Here is a 23,148-nt window from a genome sequence, read left to right on the forward strand (position 1 = left end):
TAAGGATTTATGTTTTTGTTTTTTTTAATAGGTCTACTCTACTTTTAGTGAGTGAAAAGGATGGGTCAAATTAGGTAATTCCCACTACAGAAATGTTTATTCTTGGGCTGAGCCTACAATAAGTAAAAGATAATCGTTTTAAATTGATGATTTGGTGGATCACTACCAAAAATTATAAGTTAGTAAGTTCAAAAAAATCTTGCTCACCAAAGCAATGCTCTAGTTCATTGCTTTAACCACCGAAAAGGAAACATGCACATACAACGTACATTTATTTGTTAATATTGTTTTAAAAAAGCAAATAAAATATTTTTCATGGATATATTCCAAAGAGTGCTATCAAAGTTTTGTGTTCATTCTTAACACAAATTTTAAAATTGTGGCTATAAAGATGGGAAATTAAAAAGCAATATTTTATCTTCTAACCAAAAAGTTGATACTCAGGATCTCAACATTTAAATAAATAAGTAACTAATATGATTAACAGGTCATTTTTAGGCAGTACCAAAGATGAATTAGTTATGAAAACCTTAAGAAAACTTATCATGGTAAAGGCTAGCTAGCTTGCATGCTATAGTGAACTTCTTGTTCTAGTGGACATAATTCTTTGTTTTGTTCACTTATTTATTTCTTGGGTACCCTACATACATGTAAGTGCCATGCCATCACAGACCTAATCTGCATTGTTAAATACTAGTTCTCCACTGCTTACCTGGCACCCAGTAGGAGCTACAGAGATATTTGTTAAATGAACAAATGAAAGCCTACTTATCTATATATACGCTCTTCCAGTGGAACCCTACTACAGCAGAGCAAAGATGTGAAACAGCAAGTGTTTACTGCTGTTTGAGAATATAAAGGAGAAAAGGTATTATGTATATGTGGGTTTTTACATAGTATTTAATTAGAATAGTGTCTCTTTCAAATAGCCCTTAATTTGAAGAAACATATTAGGCACATGTTAATGCGAAAGGAGTAAATGAAAGTTTCACCCTTTGTCCTGGTGAAACTACCTTTAGGTCTGCTGAAAGAAAACCATAAAACTGCATTATAGTTAATAGATGATTCACCCCATCTTTTGTCTAAAAATTAGAAATGATACCAGTTATCTCTAGGTTCCATTGGGCCTTAATTTCTATAAAATATACATCCATCTTGGGATGACTTCTATATAAAGGAAAATAATACTGTATTAAAATTGGCTCATTCTAACTTCATAGTTAGGGCTAAGGTAGTGCTACAAAGCACTTCAACCGTCTATATGCTAGGAGAAGGTAGAAAGCTATAGATTAAAAAGACTTCTCTCTAATATTCACCAGCTAGAGGTTTAGCCACTTCTGTTTTTCAACAATTAATCTGTTCAGTGTTCTGCCTCTGAATCCCAGGTTAGCCATAGTGGTCTGGCTGTCAGTGATGAGAGCCATGGACCTCTTGCTCATTAGTCTCTTACCTCCAGAAAGCCATTCTCAACCTTAGGCGGTTCGTTGCAAGACACAGGGTGGCATGTAGGTGTGGGGCTACTCCACTGTCCTGTAGCTTCGCAGGTGCTCTTCTTCTCCCCTTTGATGTAGAACCCCTTGTTGCAGCTATAAGCCACCATGGCCCCAAAACTGTAGTTTGTTCCACTCGCATAGCCATTCATGATGCTTGGTGGCTCTCCACACCGCACGGGGATGCACTGGATGGACATCGGGGAAGGGTTCCACTGCCCACCTTTCAAACACTCAATCTTTGCCGAGGTATTCAGTACAAAACCTTCCATGCATTTAAAGCTTACAACTGACCCTGCTGCAAATTTTGCTTTGCTCACAGATTCCAAGATGCTATAGGAAACAGATGGAGGTTTTTCACAGAAATGAGCTATACAATGGGGCATGGCCTGACCTTCTGGGGGAACCCACTTGCCCTGGGCATTGCAAAGGAGCTGGGAATTGTCTGCCAAGCTGTAACCATCTGAACAATAGTAGAATGCAATGTCTCCAAATAACCGATGGGCAGTCTCTGGAGAGGCATGTTCCACGTTGGGGGGCTCATCGCAGGAGACAGCCAGACACTGCTGGTTACTTCCATTCCACTTGCCATTGGCCAGGCATTCAATGGTGTCGGGACCAGCAAGGGTGTAGCTATGAGATTGGGAGGAAAGGAATAATAATTAAGTAAAATATGTTTGTATCTTCGTATATTCTTTTTATTTTTTTAATATTTCCAACAAGGACTTTATTTTTTTATTCTTTAAAAATAAAATAAAATAACATTTATTAAGATGGAGGCATAGCAGGAGAACTCTACAGGCTCGTCTCATCCTTCAAATACAATTAGATAATTATCAAATCATTCTGAATACCCAATAAATTGACTTGAGGATGGATAGAACAAACTGTACAACTAGAGGGGGAGAAGAGGCCATATCAAGGAAGTGCAGAGACATGGTTTGGGGGAGAAACAGATCCTGAGTGCTGTGGAGGGGAGACAGCATTGGTCTCAGACAATGGTGAGAGAAATGGGAGTGCTCAGGGGAACTCACACAGAGAACACTTCACCACAGCCATTGGCTGGGAAAATGAGAGGGGTTGATTTTTTGTGAGTTTTTGTAAATAGAAGGGCTTGAACACTGGAGTTTTAAAGGCTGGCAGGCTTGGCTGGTATAGAGACCTGAGGCTGCTGCCCTACTCCTGGAGAGAAGGTAGGCAAGCAGCCCAGGAGTACGTAGCACCATCTGAGGAACGCCTAGGTCACATGGGGAGACTGCTCTTCTTGGAGAACATCTGTGAGAGGTGGCATTTGCAGAGTTGCCTCTCCAGGGACAAAGGAGCCAGCAGGCTCTATTTTGCAACCCTGCCCCTCAGCATAAACACAGAACCACCTGTGGGTAACAGCACTGTGCCGACACTGGCTGCCTGACCTTCTTATACCAGGTCCCAAGCCCCTGTGCTCTGCCAGTATTGCCCTTCTTGGACAAGTGTGCCTCAGTGCCCACACAGCAGGGAGGAGAGAAAACCTGTCGACCCTATCTACACCACATCTCCCAGCTAGAGTTCTGCGAGGCTTCAGTTCTAGTGGAAGTAGTATCAGGGTCTCATTTAACAAACAGACCAGAATACAGCTAGTTAAAACTTGCCACACTCTAGTTAAACTGCCCACTGCACACAAGGAGAACCTCTGCAGACAAGAACAGAGTAGCCAAACACAGCAGCAGAGTGCACACAACACACAGCAGTGACAATCTCTGAAGCACCAGGCCCTGGGCACTATCTAACCATTTCTTCAAAAAGCCATTACTCTCAAAATCAGGACACATAATACGCTTTTTTAACACAGAGAAAAAGACAGAGACTTAAACAATAATGTCAAGATAAAGAAGTTCATCCTTAATGAAGCAACAAGATAAGGTCATGGTCAAAGATCTAATTGAAACAGATGTCAGTAATATGCCTGATGGAGAATTTAAAACAACAATCATAAGGATACTTACTGGGTGAGAGAGAAGAATGGAAGGCTTCAGGGAGGCCTTTACCACAGAGATAAAAGAGTTAAAAAACAATCAGAAATGAAAAATGCAATATTGGAGATTGGAAACAGGATGTAATGAACACAAGGCTGGAAGAAACAGAGGTACATATAAGTGATATAGAAGATAAAATTATAGAAAATAAGGAAGCAGAACAAAGGAGAGAAAGAACAACTATGGGTGATGAGAATAGACTAGGGGAACTCAGTAACTCCATCAAACATAATAACATTCGTATCACAGGAGTCCCAGAAGAACAAGAGAGAAAAGGGCACAGAAAATTTATTTGAGGAAATAATAGCTGAAAACTTGCCTAATCTGGGGAAGGAAACAGCTATCCAGATCCAGGAGGCAAGAGAGCTCCCATCAAAATCAACAAAGACAGGACAACATCAAGGCATATTGTAATTAAATTTGAAAATGCAGTGATAAAGAAAAAATCCAGAGGCAGTTAGACAAAAGAAGTCCCTAACTGGGATGCCTGGGTAACTCAGCAGTTGAGCGTCTGGCTTCAGCTCAGGGAGTGATCCTGGAGTCCTGGGATCAAGTCCCACATCAGGCTCTTTGCACAGAGCCTGCTTCTCCCTCTTCCTGTGTCTCTGCCTCTCTCTCTCTCTCTTGAATAAATAAAAATTAAAAAAAAGAAGTCCCTAACTTACAAGGGAAGACCCATAAGGCTAACTGCAGATCTCTCAACAGAAACTTGGCAAGATAAGAGAGAGTGGCGTGATATATTAAATGTGCTGAATGAGAAAAATCTACAGCCAGAATACTCTATCCAATGATAGCAAGACTATCATTCAAAATAGGAGGAAAAAAAAATAGAAGGAGAGATAAAGAGTTTCCCAAACAAACAAAAACTAAAGGAGTTTGTGACCACTAAACCACTCCTGCAAGAAATATTAAGGAGACTCTTTGAGTGGAAAGGAGAGACCCAAAGTGACAAAGAAAGGAACACAGAAAATCTTCAGAAACAATGACCAAACAAATAATAAAATGGCATTAAATACAAATCTATCAATAATTACTCTGAATATAAATTGATTAAATGCTCTGTGTCAAAAGACACAGAGTGTCAGAATGGATAAAAAAACAAGACCCATCTATATGCTACCTACAAGAGATTCATTTTATACCTAAAGATACCTGCAGATTGAAAGTGAGGGGATGGAAAAACATTTATCATTTATGATGCAAATGGACATCAAAAGAAAACCAGAATAGCAACACTTATATCAGATAAACTAGATTTTAAACCAAAGACTGTAACAAGAGATGAAGGGCCCTATATCATAATAAGGGGGACTATCCAACAAAAAGATCTAACAATTGTAAACATTTATGACACCAGTATGGGAGCTCCTAAATATATAAAATGGTTAATAAGAAACATAAAGGAGCTAATTTACAATAATACAGAAATAGTAGGGGACTTTAACACTCCACTTATATCAATGGACAGATCATCTAAACAGAAAATCAACAAGGAAACAATGGCTTTGAATGACACACTGGAACATACCAATTTAGCAGATATATTTAGAACATTCCATCCTAAAACAACAAAATACACATTCTTTTCAAGTGAACATGGAATATTCTCCAGAACAGATCACATATTAGGTCACAAAATAAGCCTCAACAAATTAAAAAAGATTGGTCATACCATGCATCTCTTCTGACCACAACACTATAAAAATGGAAGTCAACCACAAGAAAAAAATCTGGAAAAACTACAAATACATGGAGGTTAAATAACATGCCACTAAACAAATGAATGGGTCAACCAGGAAATAAAAAAAGAAATAAGAAAATAAAGGGAAACAAAGGATAATGAAAAACATCAATTCAAAAGCTTTGGAAGCACCAAAAGTGGTACTAAGAGGGAAGCTTATAGCATAAGAGGCCTAACTCAAGAAGCAAGAAAAATCTCAAATAAACGACCTAACTTTACATCTAAAGGAGCTAGAAGAAGAACAAACAAAACCTAAAACTAGCAGAAGGAAGGGAATAATAAAGATTAGAGCAAAACTAAATGATACATAAGAAAACTAAAAAATCCCAATAGAACAGATCAGTGGAACCATGATCTGGTTCTTTGAAAAAAAAAAAGAATCAACAAAATTGGGCAACCCGGGTGGCTCAGCTGTTTAGCACCTGCCTTCGGCCCAGGGCATGATCCTGGAGACCCCGGATTGAGTCCCACATCGGGTTCCCTGTGTGGAGCCTGCTTCTCCCTCTGCCTGTGTCTCTCTGCCTCTCTCTCTCTCTCTGTTTCTCATGAATAAATAAATAAAAATCTTTAAAAAAAAGAATACTATATAAAAAAATCAATAAAAATGATCAACCCCTAGCCAGACTTATCAAAAAGAAAAGGACTGAAATCAATAAACTCACAAATGAGAAGGGAGAAGTAACAACCAACACCACAGAAATACAATTTAAGAGAATGTTATGAAAAACCACACACCAACAAATTAGACAACCTGAAAAAAATGCATAAATTCCTAGGAACATATAAACTACCAAAACTGAAACAGGAAGAAATAAAAAACTTGTACAGACAGATAATCAGCCAAGAAGTTAAATCAGTAATCCAAAACTCCCAACAAACAAAAGCCCAGGACCAGATGGCTTTAGAAGTGAATTCTACCAAACATTTAGAGAAGAGTTAATATCTGTTCTTCTATATTCCAAAAAATAGAAAGAGAAGGAAAACTTCTAAATTCACTCTATGAATCCAGTATTACCCTGATACCAAAACCAGATAAAGACCTCATCAAAAAAGAGAACTACGGGCCAATATTCCTGATGAACATGGATGCAAAAAATCTCAATAAAATACCAGCAAATTGAATCCAATAGTACATTAGAAGAATCATTCATCATAATCAAGTGGGATTTATTCCTGGGCTGCAAGGGTGGTTCAATATTCACAAATCAATCAATGTGACACAGTAAATTAATAAAAGAAAGGATAAAACTTTTCAATAGATACAGAAAAAGCATTTGACAAAGTACAACATCCATGATAAAAACCCTTAAGTAAGGGTTTGAGGGAGCATACCTCATCATAATAAAGGCCATACATAAAAGACTCCATGGCTAATATCACCCTCAGTGGGGAAAAACTGAGAGCTTTTCCTCTATAGTCAGGACAGATAGGGATGTCTTCTCTCATCACTATTATTTAACACAGTACTAGAAGTCCTAGTCACAACAATCAGACAACACAAAGAAATGAAAGGCACCCAAATTGGCAAGGAAGAAGTCAAACTGTCACTATTTGCAGATAACATGATACTTTATATAGAAAATCCAAAAGACTCTACCAAAAAAATGCTGGAACTGATACATGAATTCAGTAAAGTTGCAGGAAAGAAAATCAATGTACAGAAATGTGTTGCATTTCCATACACCATTAAAGAAGCAGCAGAAAGAGAAACCAAGAAATCAATCCCATTTGCAAATGCACCAAAAAACCATAAGCTACCTAGAAATAAACCTAGAAGAGGTAAAAGATACGTATTCTGGAAACTATAAAACACTTATGAAAGAAATTGAAGAGGATAAAAAGAAATGGAAAAACATTCCATGCTTATGGATAAGAACAAATATTGCTAAAATGTCTATATTAGCCAAAGCAATCTATAGATTTAATGTAATCTCTATCAAAATACCACCAGCATTCTTCACAGAGCTAGAACAAAAAAATCTTAAAATATGTATGGAATCACAAAAGACCCCAAGTAGCCAAAGCAAACTTGCAAAAGAAAAGCAAAGCTGGAGACATCACAATTCCAGATTTCAAGTTATATTACAAAGATGTAATCATGAAAGCAGTATGGTACTGGCACAAAAATAGACACATAGATCAATGAATAAAACAGAAAATCCAGAAATAAAATCACAATTATATGGTCAATTAATCTTTCATGAAGCAGGAAAGAATACACAATGGAAAAAAGGACAAATGGTGTTGTGAAAATTAGACAGCAACATGCAGAAGAATGAACTGGACCACATTCTTACACCATACACAAAAATAAATTCAAAATGGATTAAAGACCTAAATGTGAGACCTGAAACCACAGAATTCCTAGGAAAAAAACATAAGCAATAGTCTCTTTGACATCAGCCATAGCAATATTTTTCTTCCCTTGGGCAAGAGAAACAGAAGCAAAAATAAATTATTGGGACTACATGAAAATAAAAAAGCTCTGTGTAGTGAAGGAAACATCAACTAAAAGGCAACCTACGGAATGGGAGAAGATGTTTGCAAATGACAAATCCAATAAAGGGTTAGTATCCCAAATATATAAAGAACTGATATAAATCAACACCCCAAAAAACAAATAATCCAGTTAAACCACGGGCAGAAGACACAAATAGACATTTCCCCAAAGAAGACATATAGATGGCCATACACATGGAAAGATCCTCAACATCACTCATCATCAGGGAAATACAAATCAAAACTACAATGAGATACCATCTCACACCTGTCAGAATGGCTAAAACTAACAATACAGGAAACAACAGGTGTTGGTGAGGATGCAAAGAAGGGGGAACCCTCTTATACTGTTGGTGGAAATGCAGATTGGTGCAGCCATTCTGAAATATAGTATGGAGGTTCCTCAAAAAGTTAAAAATAGAGCTACCCTCCCATCCAGCAATTGCACTGCCCTGTATTTACCCAAAGGATTTATAAAAATACTAATTCGAAGGGATACATGCACCCTGATGTTGATAGCAGCATTATCAACAATAGCCAAATTATTGCAAGAGCCCAAATGTCCCCTGACTGAAGAATGGATAAAGAAGACATGGTATATACATAGACAGTGGAATATTAGCCATTAGACAAAGAACAAGATCTTGCCATTTGCAACTGCATGGATGGAGCTAGAATATTCTGTTAAGTGAAATAAGTCAGTGAGAGAAAGACAAATATCATAGGATTTCACTCATATGTGGAATTTAAAAAACAAATCAAATGAACATAAGGGAGAAAAAAGAGGGAGAAAAAACCAAGAAACAGACCCTTAACTATAAAAAACAAACTGATGGTCACCAGAGGGGAGACGGGCGGGGACATGAGTGAAACAGATGATGGGGAGTAAGGAGGGCACTTGCGATAAGCCCTGGGTGTTGTATGTATGTATTAAATCACTAAATTCTACATCTGATACTTTCATTGACACTACTTACAGTATGTTAACTAACTGGAATTTAAATAAAAACTTGGAAAGAAAAGGAAATATTTACTGTTTGAATCCTGAGCTTACTAGTAAGGATCAAATGACCTTCATTTAAGATACAGAAATGCATCCTGATATTAATATTATGCTTGTTTAGAAAGGGAAGTGGATTTAAAGTTTTTTGCTATTTAAGGATCTCTAAAAATTACTCACATTTCTTTAAAAATAAATATGACTCAGTATACATTTAGAACGTCATCTGTCAATAGATGGTTTTAGTTAATTTCATCACTAGTATTTGAAACAAAAGCACTAAAAAAAACATAGGTTTCCCACACATAACTCATGCATTTACTTAAATTCAATGAAATTCAAAGCAATGATTGTAATTCTAGTCTTCTGTGTTTCCTAAACCCTTACCCAACTGAGTGTTAGCATTTCGAGCTGTGTTCTGTGTATGGCTCTGCTATTCAACAAGGATGAATCAATTTAGCTTAATAACTCTCAGTCTTTCTTTCTGCCTTTGACAGGTATTTTCCCACAGAGGGTGATAGATTGATGACTTGCAAAAATCTTGAATTATTCTCAAGTGCTCTTGCAATGCAGGAGAACAAAATATTACGATATGTAGTATTAGAATAACTACATGTGATTCATTCTTGATTTGTTCTCGCTTTCTTACTGAAGAGAAAAATGACAGAATTTTAAAGGAATGTCTAACACCTGAGCCATCTGTCATTTTGATACTAATGAAGGATAAGGGTATTAAAATAATTTGGCACCTAATTTAATTCTGTTAAGACATATTAATTTCTTCATTTTACAGATGAGTGAATGGTGGTTCCACAGGCTAATAGACCTGTCCGGAGCCACACAGTTACATACAACTGAATTAAAAAATCTGAATTTGATTTACCAGATTCCAACAATTATACCTTTTCCTTGACATTGTTCTGTTTCCTTCCTTTTATCTTTTTAAAATGAGATGGATCATAATTTGTGGGTATCCTGTGGAAACTGCACTGCAGAATCACCTAGTACAAATTATTTGACCCACCTTTCAGCAAAGATTCTTATGTCATTAGTTAGCAAACATTTCCCCTAAGGTTCCTTTTAGTTTTATAGGGGATCTGCTATGATAAAGAGGTTGGAGTTCATCCCCCTCACTGGCCAGATTCATGAGATCCACAGGAAGCAGACAGATCAAGAAAATAGAAGAGCATCAGCAGAAACGTGTGCATGCATTCTACCTATGGCCATATATCCTGCTTTGGACAGAAGAGGTCTCGAAATACTCATAGACATCCCTGACAACTATGTGCAGTCTCTAATTAGGGTCTGCTGCAGGTTCATTGTTAAGGATAAGCTCTGCTCTTTCTATTAGAATTCAAATTTAAGAAGTTTTTAAATGGTTTCTGTCTAGGAGGATACAGGAAGACATACAAGATGCTAAAGGCATCATAATCTTATTATTAAAAAATCCATTATCCCAGATTCTACTGTTCCTGTATAGAATGTGCTCTGAGTAGAAGTTCCATTTATAGAGACTCTTGACATTTAGTCTTTCATTAAATAATTCTTAAGGATCATGCTATGGGCTAGAGTCACTTCCTTAGTGCATAATGCAAGGCTAACGCATTTGCTTGTTTCCACATCTATGTCCATCCTGCCCTCCTTACCCCACCTACTGGCTGCTGCACTGTGGGCCCCTTTACACCTATAGCAGTTGCTTAAAGAGGAAATGATTAATTCTATCTGAAGAATGGAGAGGGAAAGAAAGCCTTCCCTGTGGAAATGGCTTTTGAGGAGTCATGAGATAAGAAGAGTAGAAAAGTCATGAGATAAGAAGAATAGAAAAGAGAGGAAAAGTATTTTTCAAGACAGAAAAATAACATGAACAAAGAGCTTGGAGTATGATATGGCTGGGGCATAAGGGGAATTTACAAATAATTAGGAACAGCATCTGAACACCTGAACAAGGAAGTGGCAGTCACTAGGATTTGTGTGTTTTGACAGTTGTGGTGGTTGATGGATAGAGATGTGGCAGGCACAGGTAAACTGGAAATAGTTTTTGACAGCTTCTTTTACAAGGACTCTCATAAGATTTTAGCAGGCAAAATGTCACTAGAACAGAAAGATATTTAAGTGGTTTATTAACTGGATGATCCAAAGAATACTGGTTAATAGAAATAGCCTCGTTGAGAGTTTCATTTCTTATGAATGCCATAAAACTGTCCTTAGACCCCACGTCCCATCAGTTTATAAGCAACACATAACTATAGGGTGGGGAATAGGGTGTTTACGATCCAGTTCAATGTTCTAATCTTACAAGGTAATATTTAACAAAGATAAGACGGAATGTACTGCATATTCACAGTAAAGAAAAACCACACAAATGAAAAACCCAGTTTATCACATGAAAGACTTTGGGTTTAATTGAGAGTAAGTTGAATGAGTCAATGGCGGCATCTTGAAAGGGTGACTGCATTTCTAAACTCATTTATTTGGAAAGAGAAGATGAAAAATGAAATAAATTAATGCCTCTGTATGTGTGTATATGTCAGCCCCTAGATGTGGCATTTTTATCTCTGCTATATTCTAACTTGCATGTGTCAATGTGCATATTCAGCTTTGGGTACTGTAATTGAAAATGGCTCAGCTGGTTGGATGTCTGCTGTCAGCTCAGGTCATGATCCCAGGGTCCTGGGATTGAGCCCTGCATTGGGCTCCCTAATCAGCAGGGGATCCCACTTCTCCCTCTCCCACTCCCCTTGCTTGTGCTCTATCTCAAATGAATAAATAACATCTTTCTTAAAAAATGGACTACAGATCTACTGGAATAGGCTCAGAATGATTCTGAGAGGAACAGACTCAGAGTCATGTTCATTTATGGGAAAGAAGTACAGATAGGAGGCTGAACTGGCTGAAATGTGTCTCCCTGCACCAAAGTGAGAGATCATTTCTCAGTCGGGAGCTGTGGGAAGGGCTGGGATCCTTCACAGAAGCCTCCCAACTTGGCTCTACTGATTCATTTGTAGAATCTCAGGATCAAGCTGTGAACTTGAATGGCTGGGATTTCACAGGTACAGAGAAATGTACACTGAGTGATTTCAAGAGGTAGAACCAGAACCTTAGACTAGATGAAGTACTCAGTTAAGATGGCAACTAAGGGTTATTAAAAATAACCATCTTCCAAAATGCATCAGTTAGTCTTTGAAGGTGGTAAAGAAGTACATATTTTCCAAATGACAAAAAGTGAGGAATTGTTAGCTATTGCCTAGATTGAACTATGACTGGCCTCTGAACCAAGTGCTGTATTATTTCCTTATGTTAGACATCGCAGGGTGTGTTACAATATCTGCAGAACATATTTCACCTGCTTATTTGTTTAAAAGAATCATTTGAGGTACCTAGGTGACTCAGTTGGTTAAGTGTCTGACTTTCGGTTCAGGTCATGATCTCAGGGCCGTGAGAGTGAGCCCTGAACTGGGCTCCACACTGGGTGTAGAGTCTGCCTGAGATTTGCTCCTTCTCACTTTGCCCCTCCCTGCTCACAAAATTTTCCTCGCTCTGTCTCAAAAAAAAAAAAAAAAAAAAAAGAAAAAGAATCATTTAAAAAAATGATAAAGTTTTGTAGAGATGATGACATTCATCCTATAAACATTGGCTACCAAAGCAGAAAAACTGGAACTGGTACAAATCTAAAATGCTGGAATATTTAATTTTATTCTGTGGCATTTTGTATTCTCATTCAAGAGACACTGGGAATGCTATTGCAGACTATTATTTAAAATCAGGCCATATAGGGGCACCTGGGTGGCTCAGTGGTTAAGCATCTGTCTTCGGCTCAGGTCATGATCCCAGGGTCCTGAGATGGGGTTCTGCATCAGGCTCCCCACAGAGAGCCTGCTTTTCCCTCTGCCTATGTCTCTGCCTCTTTCTCTATGTGTTTCTCATGAAGAAATAATAAATAAAATAAAATAAAATAAATAAAATAAAATAAAATAAAATAAAATAAAATAAAATAAAATAAAATAAAATCTCCCTTCAAAAAAAAATCAGGCCATACACATTATAAAACAAATTGTCCTATGCCATAACTCCAAAGAAAAATGGCCCATTGATATTACAGTGATACTACAGAAGGACATATTTCAGGATGAACTTGCAGCAATTCATTAGCATATTTCTGGAATAATAATGAAAAATTCTTTGAAAATGGGCAGAGTAATCTTCAGATACAATTTTCAGTGATTTGATTGACACACTGAGTGGAAGCCAACTAATGAGCATGTGGGAAGCTTTATGAGAGAGCTCCCCAGTGGATCATCAGCTCCTCTCTTTTTAAAAGAACCTTCTAAGAGCCTTAAAAGAGCAGCATACTAGATATTTAAAGAGTTGCAACTTAAAGTAATGGAAAGTAGATATCAGTGTCAGCAGTTAATTCTGTTTTCAGCTAAAAATGATTGAAAAATTTATCTTAGTACATTCAGTAATTGCATTTAAAAATCTACATTTAAGAAGAATCAAAGGGGAACCTTCTATGAGGGTTTTAGGATTTTGATGACCCTTCCTTCCCTCTGAGCTTCTCACCAAGAGAGTAAACACATAAGGATGAAAAGGGAAATGGGAAACAAGTTATCACTTTATTAATTTGGGCAAACAGCTGAAAACTTCCAGCCCTGTGTTTTGGTAACAGGTAAAGGTGGAAGGCCAATTTTAGGGGCAGGAGGTATACTTTTTGCTTTTCTCCTTCCCTGGCAATTATCTTACTACTCGTGTCTCCTAAAGTATTTGCTCTTCCAACCTGAAGTTGAGAGCGATTCTTTTCCCCTTATTTCAAGGGAAGGTCAGGGCAAAGCACAACACCAATATGAGAAGAAACAACATTGGGACCAAAGTAAGAATGTGTGTGTGCACATGAGAAGCAGGCTGGGGTGGCTCACAGAGTGTGCAGGGCAGTGGGAGTTGAAATGGCTGGAGAGGCAAAGAGGCCCTAATCCTCGTTTCAGGCCAACAGCATCTCAGGAAGCCAAAGGAGACGGCAGGTCCATTGCACAAATAGGCCCATTGCACAAAAGCCATGACTTGAATACAGTGATCCCATCCCAGAATAGAACAGACACAGAGCATGTTGGCCTACACCAATCAATTCCTTAGGGGAAAAGAAACAGAAAAGGAGTGAAGAGAGAAAACTAGTTCTGGCTATACCATAATCTGAAAACCTTCCCTATATCACACTTGATGAAACATAACAAGTTATTTTAGATGCACACATTTCTTTAGAAATAAAGAGGAAATTAACAACAGAGAAGTGAGCCTGTGATCCAATGCTGTGACTGCCATCGGATTAAACGGAGAAGGGAAGAGGAGATGACAGGAAATAAAACTCTGGAGTTGAAACAGATTAATAGCTGAGTCTCTGGCATGAATCTGTGTTCTAGAAAAATACTATCAGTTTCAGACAAAGATTTATGCTGATTCTTACTGGAAAAAAATACATAATGGATATACTTCAGGAAGCAGAACTGTTAAACTCCAAAGGGTGGGATGAGATGCAAAAAGCAACGGTGATGAAGAGAGATTAATAAACCTGCGAATAAATCTAAATAAATGCTGGCTATATTAAAAAATGACTAATTTGAGAAGTTGTAAAAGAAGAGGAAAGCAAAATATAGATGGTGATAGGATGTTTATGAAGAGAGAGAGGATAGAAATTTGTGCTTTCCAAGATATTTGAGTCGTTCAGGAGAGGCAAAAATATTCAGTATGACCTCGGGGTAGGATGATTTCTTAAATTTGAAACACACACAAAATAAAATATAAAGAAAACAACTGATAAATATCAAGTACTATCTCATAAAGCTTAAAATATTCGTATTTCATGACTCAACACCTTCTACTCTGGGTATGTGGGCCAGAGATGGTCTTAACTTACATGTACCAGGAGGCATGTGTGAGAGACATTTATTTCAGAACTTTTACATCAGCAAATAAGGTAGAAACAAATTAACCTTCTACCAGTAAGGAAATGGGTAACTTACAGATAGCTCATTCTTCCAAAGGATACCATAGAGCAGTTAAAAGGAACTCTGTTGATTTACATGCATCCATAGAGAAAAATGTAAAAAAACCCCACAAAACATGGTAAACTTCAAAAGGATAGTACAAAGCCGCCACATATACAGCAATTAAAACACAAAAATCAATAGAAAGTTTATGGAGACATAGATATGGAAGGACAAAAATGCACATTTGTTACTTTGAGGAGGATGGGAAGGTGGTGAGAATGGCTTCTTGTTTTATTTGTAATACTATATTCCTTTGATAAAAAGAGAGCTAGCAGAACTATGGCAGATATTAAACATGTGCTTTTCCCTCAAGAATGGATGCCCAGGGGGGTGCCTGGGTGGCATAGTCAGCGATGGGTTCGACTCTTGGATTTGGCTCAGGCTGTGATCTCAGGGTCGTGGGATTGAGCCCTGCCTTGGGCTCCAAGCTCAGCACGGAGTCCGTCTGAGATTCTCTCTCACTCTCCCTCTGCCCCTCCCACTTGTGCTCTGTCTCTAAAATAAATAAATAAATCTCAAAAACAGAAAAAAAAAAGGATACTCAGGTAACTTTAAGTAGAGATTAATTAACTACCTTTTCTGTGTTCCTATATATTTCAAATGCTTCATTAGCTATTTGGCCAGAAAAAAAGAGGAGTACAAGGGCTTTCTTTCTAGTCCGGCCATCCTCGTAGCACCCCAAAGTGGAGTAGGGATATTGCCAAAGGGCGTCACTGTTCTTCCTCTCACTAAAAAGTGTTACTTCCAGAAAAAAACAGGGAAATTTTCTCTTAATAGCTATTGATTTTTTTTTTCTTTTAGAACAAAATGTAGGTGGCACTGATTTGCAACTATAGATACTCTCTACTAATTTGAGTAGTTTGATTAACTATTTAAGAACTCTTAATTCGGTTAACTATTTAAGATAGTTTCCCCTTAAATTATTAAAGTGTCATCACTGTATATAGCAATAATGATGACAGAGAAAATAAAGCTATATATGTACCTAGAACTCCATGGATCTATAAAGCACTTTCATAAGACTGTTCTCATTCCTTTTAACAGGTATGTGATTTAGGAGGGTAGATTTGGTTTCCATTTTTTTGATGAGAGAAAAGCTCCCACAGAGTGCCTGCCTGCCGAGACCAGAAGGAATATGCAGGATAATGTGGTCTAATACCTCAGGTTGGAATACTATTTATTTTGCCAAGCTTCCATTATTATAGTAGGGAGCACATAGGATAATGCACGTGAAAGTTCTCTGAGAATGGAAAACCCTCTATAAATGTATGGACTTGTAATTTTAATTAGTGCCTTTAGTGCTTCTTTTAATAAAAAACCCTCTTGTACAACATAGAGACCTAACATTAGGCAGAACTGTAACTCTTTTGATATATTTTAGGTGAATGATTTGTAAAGAAAAGAAGAAAAATATTAATTTGTATCTATCGCATGATCTCTAATATTAAAAATATATCTAAAGACAGAATTCTGAGAAGAAACATAGTCTAACCCCACTGTTTATCTTTGGATAATGTTTTAAAAGATATCTTCCATTTTCTTGTTTTATATGGTGATAATGCATTCCCTGTTTAATCAGAAAAAAAATCCCACAGGTTGTCAAGATCTAGCTGTTATCTGGAACATGTATAGTTGATAAGACTTCACCAACACTGAGATGACTAATCTCAAATACTCTTGTGCAGTTCGGAAAGTTTTATTTTATTTTTTATTTTTTTTCGTTTGGAAGTTTTATATGGTGATAATGCATTCCCTGTTCAAGCAGAAAAAAATCCCACAAGTTGTCAAGATCTAGCTGTTATCTGGAACATGTATAGTTGATAACACTTCACCAACACAGTATCTCAAATACTCCTGTGCAGTTCGTTGGGAAGCAGTTTTTAAAGGAGTCAAACTGTGGGGGACAGATAGAGATGGAGCCATCAAAAGCTAACTCCTGCAGTGACATTTTATTTACTTATTTGATCCTAGTACATTTAACACACAGTATTGTTCTATCAGTTTCAGGTGTACGTACAAGAATTCAACAATTCTCCACATCACTCAGTGCTCCTCAAGATAAGCATACTTTTAATCCCCTTCTCCTATTTCACTCATCCTCCTCCAATTTAATATTAAAGATTTCTTTTTCACTTCAGAAGGTGTTAAGATTTGGGATTTCCATCAACTATTTAACCAAGTGTTTGACTCTCAGAAGCTTTTTGCAAAAAGACAAAAACAAAAACCCCCCAAAAAATGAACTGTCGCCACCTGCTGGCAGTCTTGTATGACCGGGACTGTCTTCTATCCAAGTGAAAGGAACTTCAACTCTTATGATAGAGTAGAAACTACCCTCTCATTTGGGCTTCAGTCATAATAATGGCAAGGTTGGTTGAATTAATGAAGGCCTTTTTTTTTTTAACCTGGGTAGGCCAGGCTTTATACTAGGCATTTTATTTCTCACAGTATCCGTTAGTATGAACCTTTAATGAAATTGTTTTTATATAGTACACTCGAAGCACAGAGAGGCTATACAATTTTCCCAAAGCCACACAGTAAAGGACAGAGCTGAGCTGTAAATCCTGAAGGTGGCAACTCTCTGCTAGTGCTGCTTCCAACTATGTCAAAAACACCTGTGGTCAAATCTGGAGCACGAAAGCACTATTCATGGTGAAAATATTTGTTGAAGAAGCACGGGGGTTGGGGGGGCGGTGCAGCGGGAATCAATGAAATGCACATCAGGGGTCCTGGGATTCACTTACTCTCACTTGCTTATCACCTTCTTGAGACAAAGCAGACCACCACCCCAGGCCCCCCCTCCCCTTTCTCTGCACCTCGTAGGACTTTTGTAAGGATCGAATGAGACGGTGAGTTAGAAAGCTCCTTGTGATCTGCTTCCTTGCTTTTCACATTTTACCTCTGAATGAAATGAGATCATTCAAAATATAAAAACCTGAATTTTATTATCTTTGTTCTCCTGTGGACACGTCATCTTTAGGTTATGACTCAGAGTCTTGCCTTCAGTTTTGCAGAAATACACAAATGCCTAATCAAGTGTCCTTTTTTGCATCTTTAAGTATAAAGATGGTTTCCACTGCATTGCCCACTGTCCCTTATTCGAGGCCTACTGTGATAAATTACTCTAATTCCAGGAAAACACTGTCACCACAGGAGACTATATGCTCCGTCTCCGCTGTCAGGAAATAAGAGCATAAAGCTCTCTCTGGCTTTGGAGGCCAGGAAACCTGATCTAGTATTCGACGGAGCCCATCCCCATGGTTAGGGGCACGTCCATTCCCTGGGGCTCCCAAGGCTTCTTTCTCCTGCAGGGTCACTCACCCTTCTTTGCAGGTGTAAGTGACAGTGTTCCCAAAAGTGAAGTTCCTTCCGGTGATGACAGCGTCTTTGATGGCCGGCGGCTCTCCACAGACAACAAGATGGCAGGTAGGTGGCGCTCTGTCCCAGCTGCCTGAGGCCGAGCATTCGATGACAGAAGGGCCCTGTAAGCTGGGAAAGAACGGCTATTATCCACTGCCATGGAGCTGATTCTATCCGAGCAAGGGAACCTGAGCAGGCTCCAGAGCGTTTCCGTCAATGAATGGGCTAAACCCACATCACAAGGGCTGCAAAATAAAATGTGCTCCCTTGGGGGTGCAGTAGGGCTCCAGACCTCACAGACAGAGCCCCTGGGTGAGAAGGGGTTAATAGGCTGGTTGGGATCCGGTGAGAGCAGAGAGACATCCAGGAAGTCACAGTGGCTGAGGTCAAAGGGCACACTGTCCTTGTCCTGAGCCTGGGCACCTGCGCTCTGTTGCTCATGACTCTGACCTCTGTTCTTCCTTTCACTTCACAAACCTCGCATCCCAGTGGCGTGGCTTCTCCACCTTTGTCTGCCTACCTGATTCTGACTGTTATGTTTGACTTCCTCTTCACTGCATCTGTTTCACTTCAGATCCCATTGGCCAAGTTTCTGACTACAGCCTGTCCCTACTGTCCCTTCTATTTGAACACACACACACACATACACCCATGCATACACTGTTGATCTAATCAACCTCATGCGGTATTAAGAAACTGGGCCCTTGCCCTGATATGCTTTTTGCAACATCCCATGCAATGTTCAGTATAAGCATGGTAACTTATGTACCAAAAAAAAAAAAATCCAGATATTGTAGTAGGCCTCACAAACATGTTTTTGCTTTCGTGTTTAATGACTAAATGTTTATAGTGACTCAACTAGTGCTCCCAGAGTCAAAGTTAGCTGAAATATTTCCCTATATAAGCTGGTCTTCCTGAAACATACTAATTTGAGAATATCTTTTACATTTAGAAACTTGTGTCTAAAGTCAGCTAGTTACATATAAATGAAACCTATTGAGTAAGTAATGAGTAATAGGGTATTTTAGAAGCTTGGCTGGTGTCTATGGACATTACCTGTATCCACTCTCACATGAATATGATGCAGTAGAAAGGTAGGTAAGCCCACTCAAAATATATTTCCCATTATTTATGCTTTCAGGGCTAGAACACTTGACCAGTTCACATACAGGAAGAGAATGACTCCAAGAACCACTAGCAAGACAGGAAGATTCTTTAGCACCATTCAGAGTATATCCTTTATTACACCTAAAGAGGATAAAGGGAGGTTACTGAATATAATTTGCTTTATTTTGCATAATTTTATTAGTGCCAAGACCTTTAAAAATGTTGAGAATTCACACTTCACAATTTATTGGAAGAGTTGTTTCTTTTTTCTACTGAAATCATGCTTTAAAATTATTGTTTTTCAAGGTTGAATACATCTTCCCCATAGGGACCTTGGTGAGTGGTAGGTAGAAAAATTAAGAATTTGGCTTGCCTCCAGTTTATGTCATGGATTAGTAGCTGCAAACAGAAAATTCTGAGTCTGAGAATGTTCTGGTTTGGTGTAAGTACTTGAGATAATGGGTCTAGAGCCAAAGCTCCAGCTTATAACCAAGAATATTCCTTAGTTTGCAGGACCTTCCTCCATTGCATCCATTCTCAAAGCTCCTCAAGGATGCTGGTGACAATAATAAGGAACTTGTCAGAGGATTTAAGGATTCTACATAGGACTATCACCATTAGGCTATGGAACTTGAATCCTTCATCCTACACATAATTTAAGTAATTCCATATTAATTAAAAGCCATCCTCTGAGAATCTTCTTCTTTCTTTCAGTTTTATATCACAGCCTGCATGTCATCAATGACTTTTACAATGTAGTTTTAACCTTCACACTTACCTATATGTTACTTTACTGCCATAGGTAAATGATGATACATCAATGTCACCATTTTCTGGAATAGCTGGGACACCACAGAAAACAGCTACAAGGTAGAGAAACAAAAGAAGTATGTATTGCTTTTTTCACAGTGTGCACAAGAAGCTTTTTTTTTTTTAACCATAGTTGACTTTTTATTTAAAAAAAATTACAGGGTGCAATTTCCAGCATATTTTATAAAAGTACTGCCTGTATCAAACCTTTATGTCACTATTAATTCCAATGAAGAGCTGCCTTTTTTTTTTAAGGTGCTAATTCCAATTGATGGATACATGGCCTTAAAATAGAAAGTTTCCATTATTTATCCAAATGTCAAAATTAAGATTACCGAGAAGTTTATTGCCTTATGGCAATAATTTATTTTACATAAATAATATTCTTTATTAAAAACTATGAGGTCATCCTGTTTAAAACTTTCAGGGTAATTCACAGAAAATGGATGTATTTATTCAAATTATACACTGAAGCGCTGGGCTATTGGCTATAGACATTTATAAGTAAAGCAGCTCTGTAAAGAAAGAAGACACACAAATGGATCTGCCTTGATATAATATACATAATTGAAATTAATGAAACCTGGAAGACCAATATTGTTATACTATGTTCTGTTAGGATCTTAAAGAAGAAATCACACATTTAGTAATCCAAGGGCAGCTCTGGGTTACCTTGATTGCCTTTAAAAATGAGCCTAAGAGTTGGGTTTTAAATACAAAGAATATTGATACAACCTAACACGTGACATGTCTATATCTTAAATGTTTAGTATTGCCAGACACCCATGAACATGGGGAACTTGTGAAACATACCTTCACAATATGGTAACAGATCACTCCATTCTCCAGACTCTAAACATGTGATTTTGGTGGCTCCCACCAGCTGGTATCCTTCCTTGCATGAGAATGTGACTTTGGCGCCCAGTGTATAAATCTCACCAGAAGAGTAGCCATTTTCTGGATTTCCCGGAGCCTTACATTTTATAGGTTCTTGAAAGAGAGGACAAAGTTTTTGTGGGACAATAAGTGGGTGTTCACACAACCATGCAAGGTCTCATAGCAAAATAATTTCACTACAGTTAAAGTACCAGTTGAATCTTGTGGGAAAAAAATAAAAAAAGCTTTTGAAGGGAGATACAGGAGGGTTTGGGATACACTGGACATTAGAGCAGAACATACATTTAACAGGCATTCAAACTACAATATTTTGAAACACAATGACTAACAAAAATATACAAAATTTATGTGGCCGAAAGGGAGGTGTTTATTGGGTGGTGCCAGGGCATTTATTAAAAGAACTTTAGCTTCTCCTATCTCCCCTCACCTTCACGCCTACTTTTTAAAAGCAACTGGCTTTCTGTCAAATTGATGTAAAGGCTGTATCCTAAGGAGATGGAAAAAAATTCTCAGCCTGCCTTTCTAATCAGACTATGAATCAGAAATCCCTACTATGTGCAAATTTAGGGGTTGGTCACCACTTCTACGAAGGGAAGTAAGTTAAAGGGATATTTAGGACTAGAGTTGGATATGAGTAATTATAAAACTTGAATTATCAAAAAGGGAAGATATATTGATTCAATCTTTCTGAAAGTAATTCTGGCCATATGAGTCAAGGACTTTATTTGTATTTATTTATTTATTTTTAAAATTATTTATTTATTTTTTTGAGGGGGGAGGAGCAGGGGGAGAGAATCTTTTTTTTTTTTTTTAATTCAATTACCCAACATATAGTACATCATTAGTCTCAGGGGAGAGAGAATCTTAGGCAGGCTCCACACCCAGCACGGAGCCTGATGCAGGGGTCAATCTCACGACCCTGAGATCATGACCAGAGCCAAAATCAAGAGTCAGATGCTTAATATACTGAGCCACCCAGGCACCCCATCAGTCAAGGCCTTCAAGTATTTTTTTTTAAAGATTTATTTATTTATTTTAGAGAGAGAGAGAAAGCGCACACATTGAGGGAGGTGCAGAAGGAGGGAGAGAGAGAGAGACAATCTCCAGCAGGCTCCGTGCTGAGCATGGATTCTGATGCGGGGCTCGATCCCACAACCCTAAGATCATGACTTGAGCTGAAATCAAGAGTCGGCTGGTTAACCAACTGCGCCACCCAGGCGCCTCCTCTGCCAAGAACTTTAAATGAATCCTCTCAAAAAGTGAATGCCATTATAAGACTTGATTTTGAGAATTCGTCTTTACTTTCTATTTTATGGGAGTTGCTTTCTCACAATAAATGCAGAATGACATCAGTGAGTTGAGAGATGGCCTGTTTGATCAAAGTTATCACAAAATATAGAGACGTGATATGGCAAGATGTCCATTTCTTTTCAACAATAGAATTCTGTGTGGCTGAGGCAGAAGAAACACACTGATGGTGAAGTATCTTTTTTTTGCTCTGACTGAGGCCATAGAGGCCAGTGATTGTATTTCTAAATCCCCTCTATGATTCTTGTACTATATGGACACTGCTTCAACTTTCTGGTGATATGGTTGGTTCTCAGTTTTTTTTTTTTTAGAGATTGGGAAGTTGGGAAGGGCACAATGCTAATTTAAAGCTCCTTTAGTTATTACTTATGTGTCTTTTTAAAGATGGTTTATCTTCTCTACCTGCCCTCTGCACTTGAAAATGATGTCTTTTTAAATAACATACATTTGAAATAAATATATACTTAAATAAAAAATTAATAAACTTCCCAATGATACATGTACTAGTTACCTGCACAGTTTTTACCATCTCCTGTGTAGGGTGGGATACATGAGCAAATGTAGGATCCATTTGTATTCAGGCAGGAAGCATACTCACTACAATCTGACCCAACTGCGCATTCATCAACGTCTAAAATGAAGATAGCTTACAGGTAGTGAAGTTGATTGATTTTTCTTATGTATCAAATACTTGTTTTTACTCTTAAGTCATTACATATTGCTTAACGTATAACACCAGAGATATTTTCATATAGCAAAAATAAACTATACTCTAGTAAATATAGTAGTCATGATCACATTGCAGATACACAATAAAAGCTGTTATTCTCCCACTTTATAGGTGGGTAAGTAGAAGAACAGAGATAGATTAAAAATAGTCTTGGTATCG

General features: G+C 37.9%; 1 protein-coding gene across 2 annotated transcripts in view; it reads right to left on the reverse strand.

The window, feature by feature from the left end:
* Positions 1 to 23,148, reverse strand: part of SVEP1 (sushi, von Willebrand factor type A, EGF and pentraxin domain containing 1) — a 181,682-nt gene that overhangs the window by 36,416 nt on the left and 122,118 nt on the right. The window contains exons 32-37 of one of the 2 annotated variants that reach the window (XM_038553085.1): positions 22,771 to 22,890; positions 20,868 to 21,044; positions 20,023 to 20,107; positions 19,194 to 19,385; positions 18,099 to 18,266; positions 1,451 to 2,123 (exon numbers count right to left, since the gene is read on the reverse strand). In XM_038553085.1, coding sequence (XP_038409013.1) covers positions 1,451 to 2,123; positions 18,099 to 18,266; positions 19,194 to 19,385; positions 20,023 to 20,107; positions 20,868 to 21,044; positions 22,771 to 22,890 — 1,415 coding nt within the window. The remainder of the gene's footprint in view (positions 1 to 1,450; positions 2,124 to 18,098; positions 18,267 to 19,193; positions 19,386 to 20,022; positions 20,108 to 20,867; positions 21,045 to 22,770; positions 22,891 to 23,148) is intronic. The other variant, XM_038553086.1, reaches the window with a different exon arrangement.

Source organism: Canis lupus, chromosome 11, assembly GCF_011100685.1.
Source record: "Canis lupus familiaris isolate Mischka breed German Shepherd chromosome 11, alternate assembly UU_Cfam_GSD_1.0, whole genome shotgun sequence".
Classification (NCBI taxonomy): domain Eukaryota; kingdom Metazoa; phylum Chordata; class Mammalia; order Carnivora; family Canidae; genus Canis; species Canis lupus.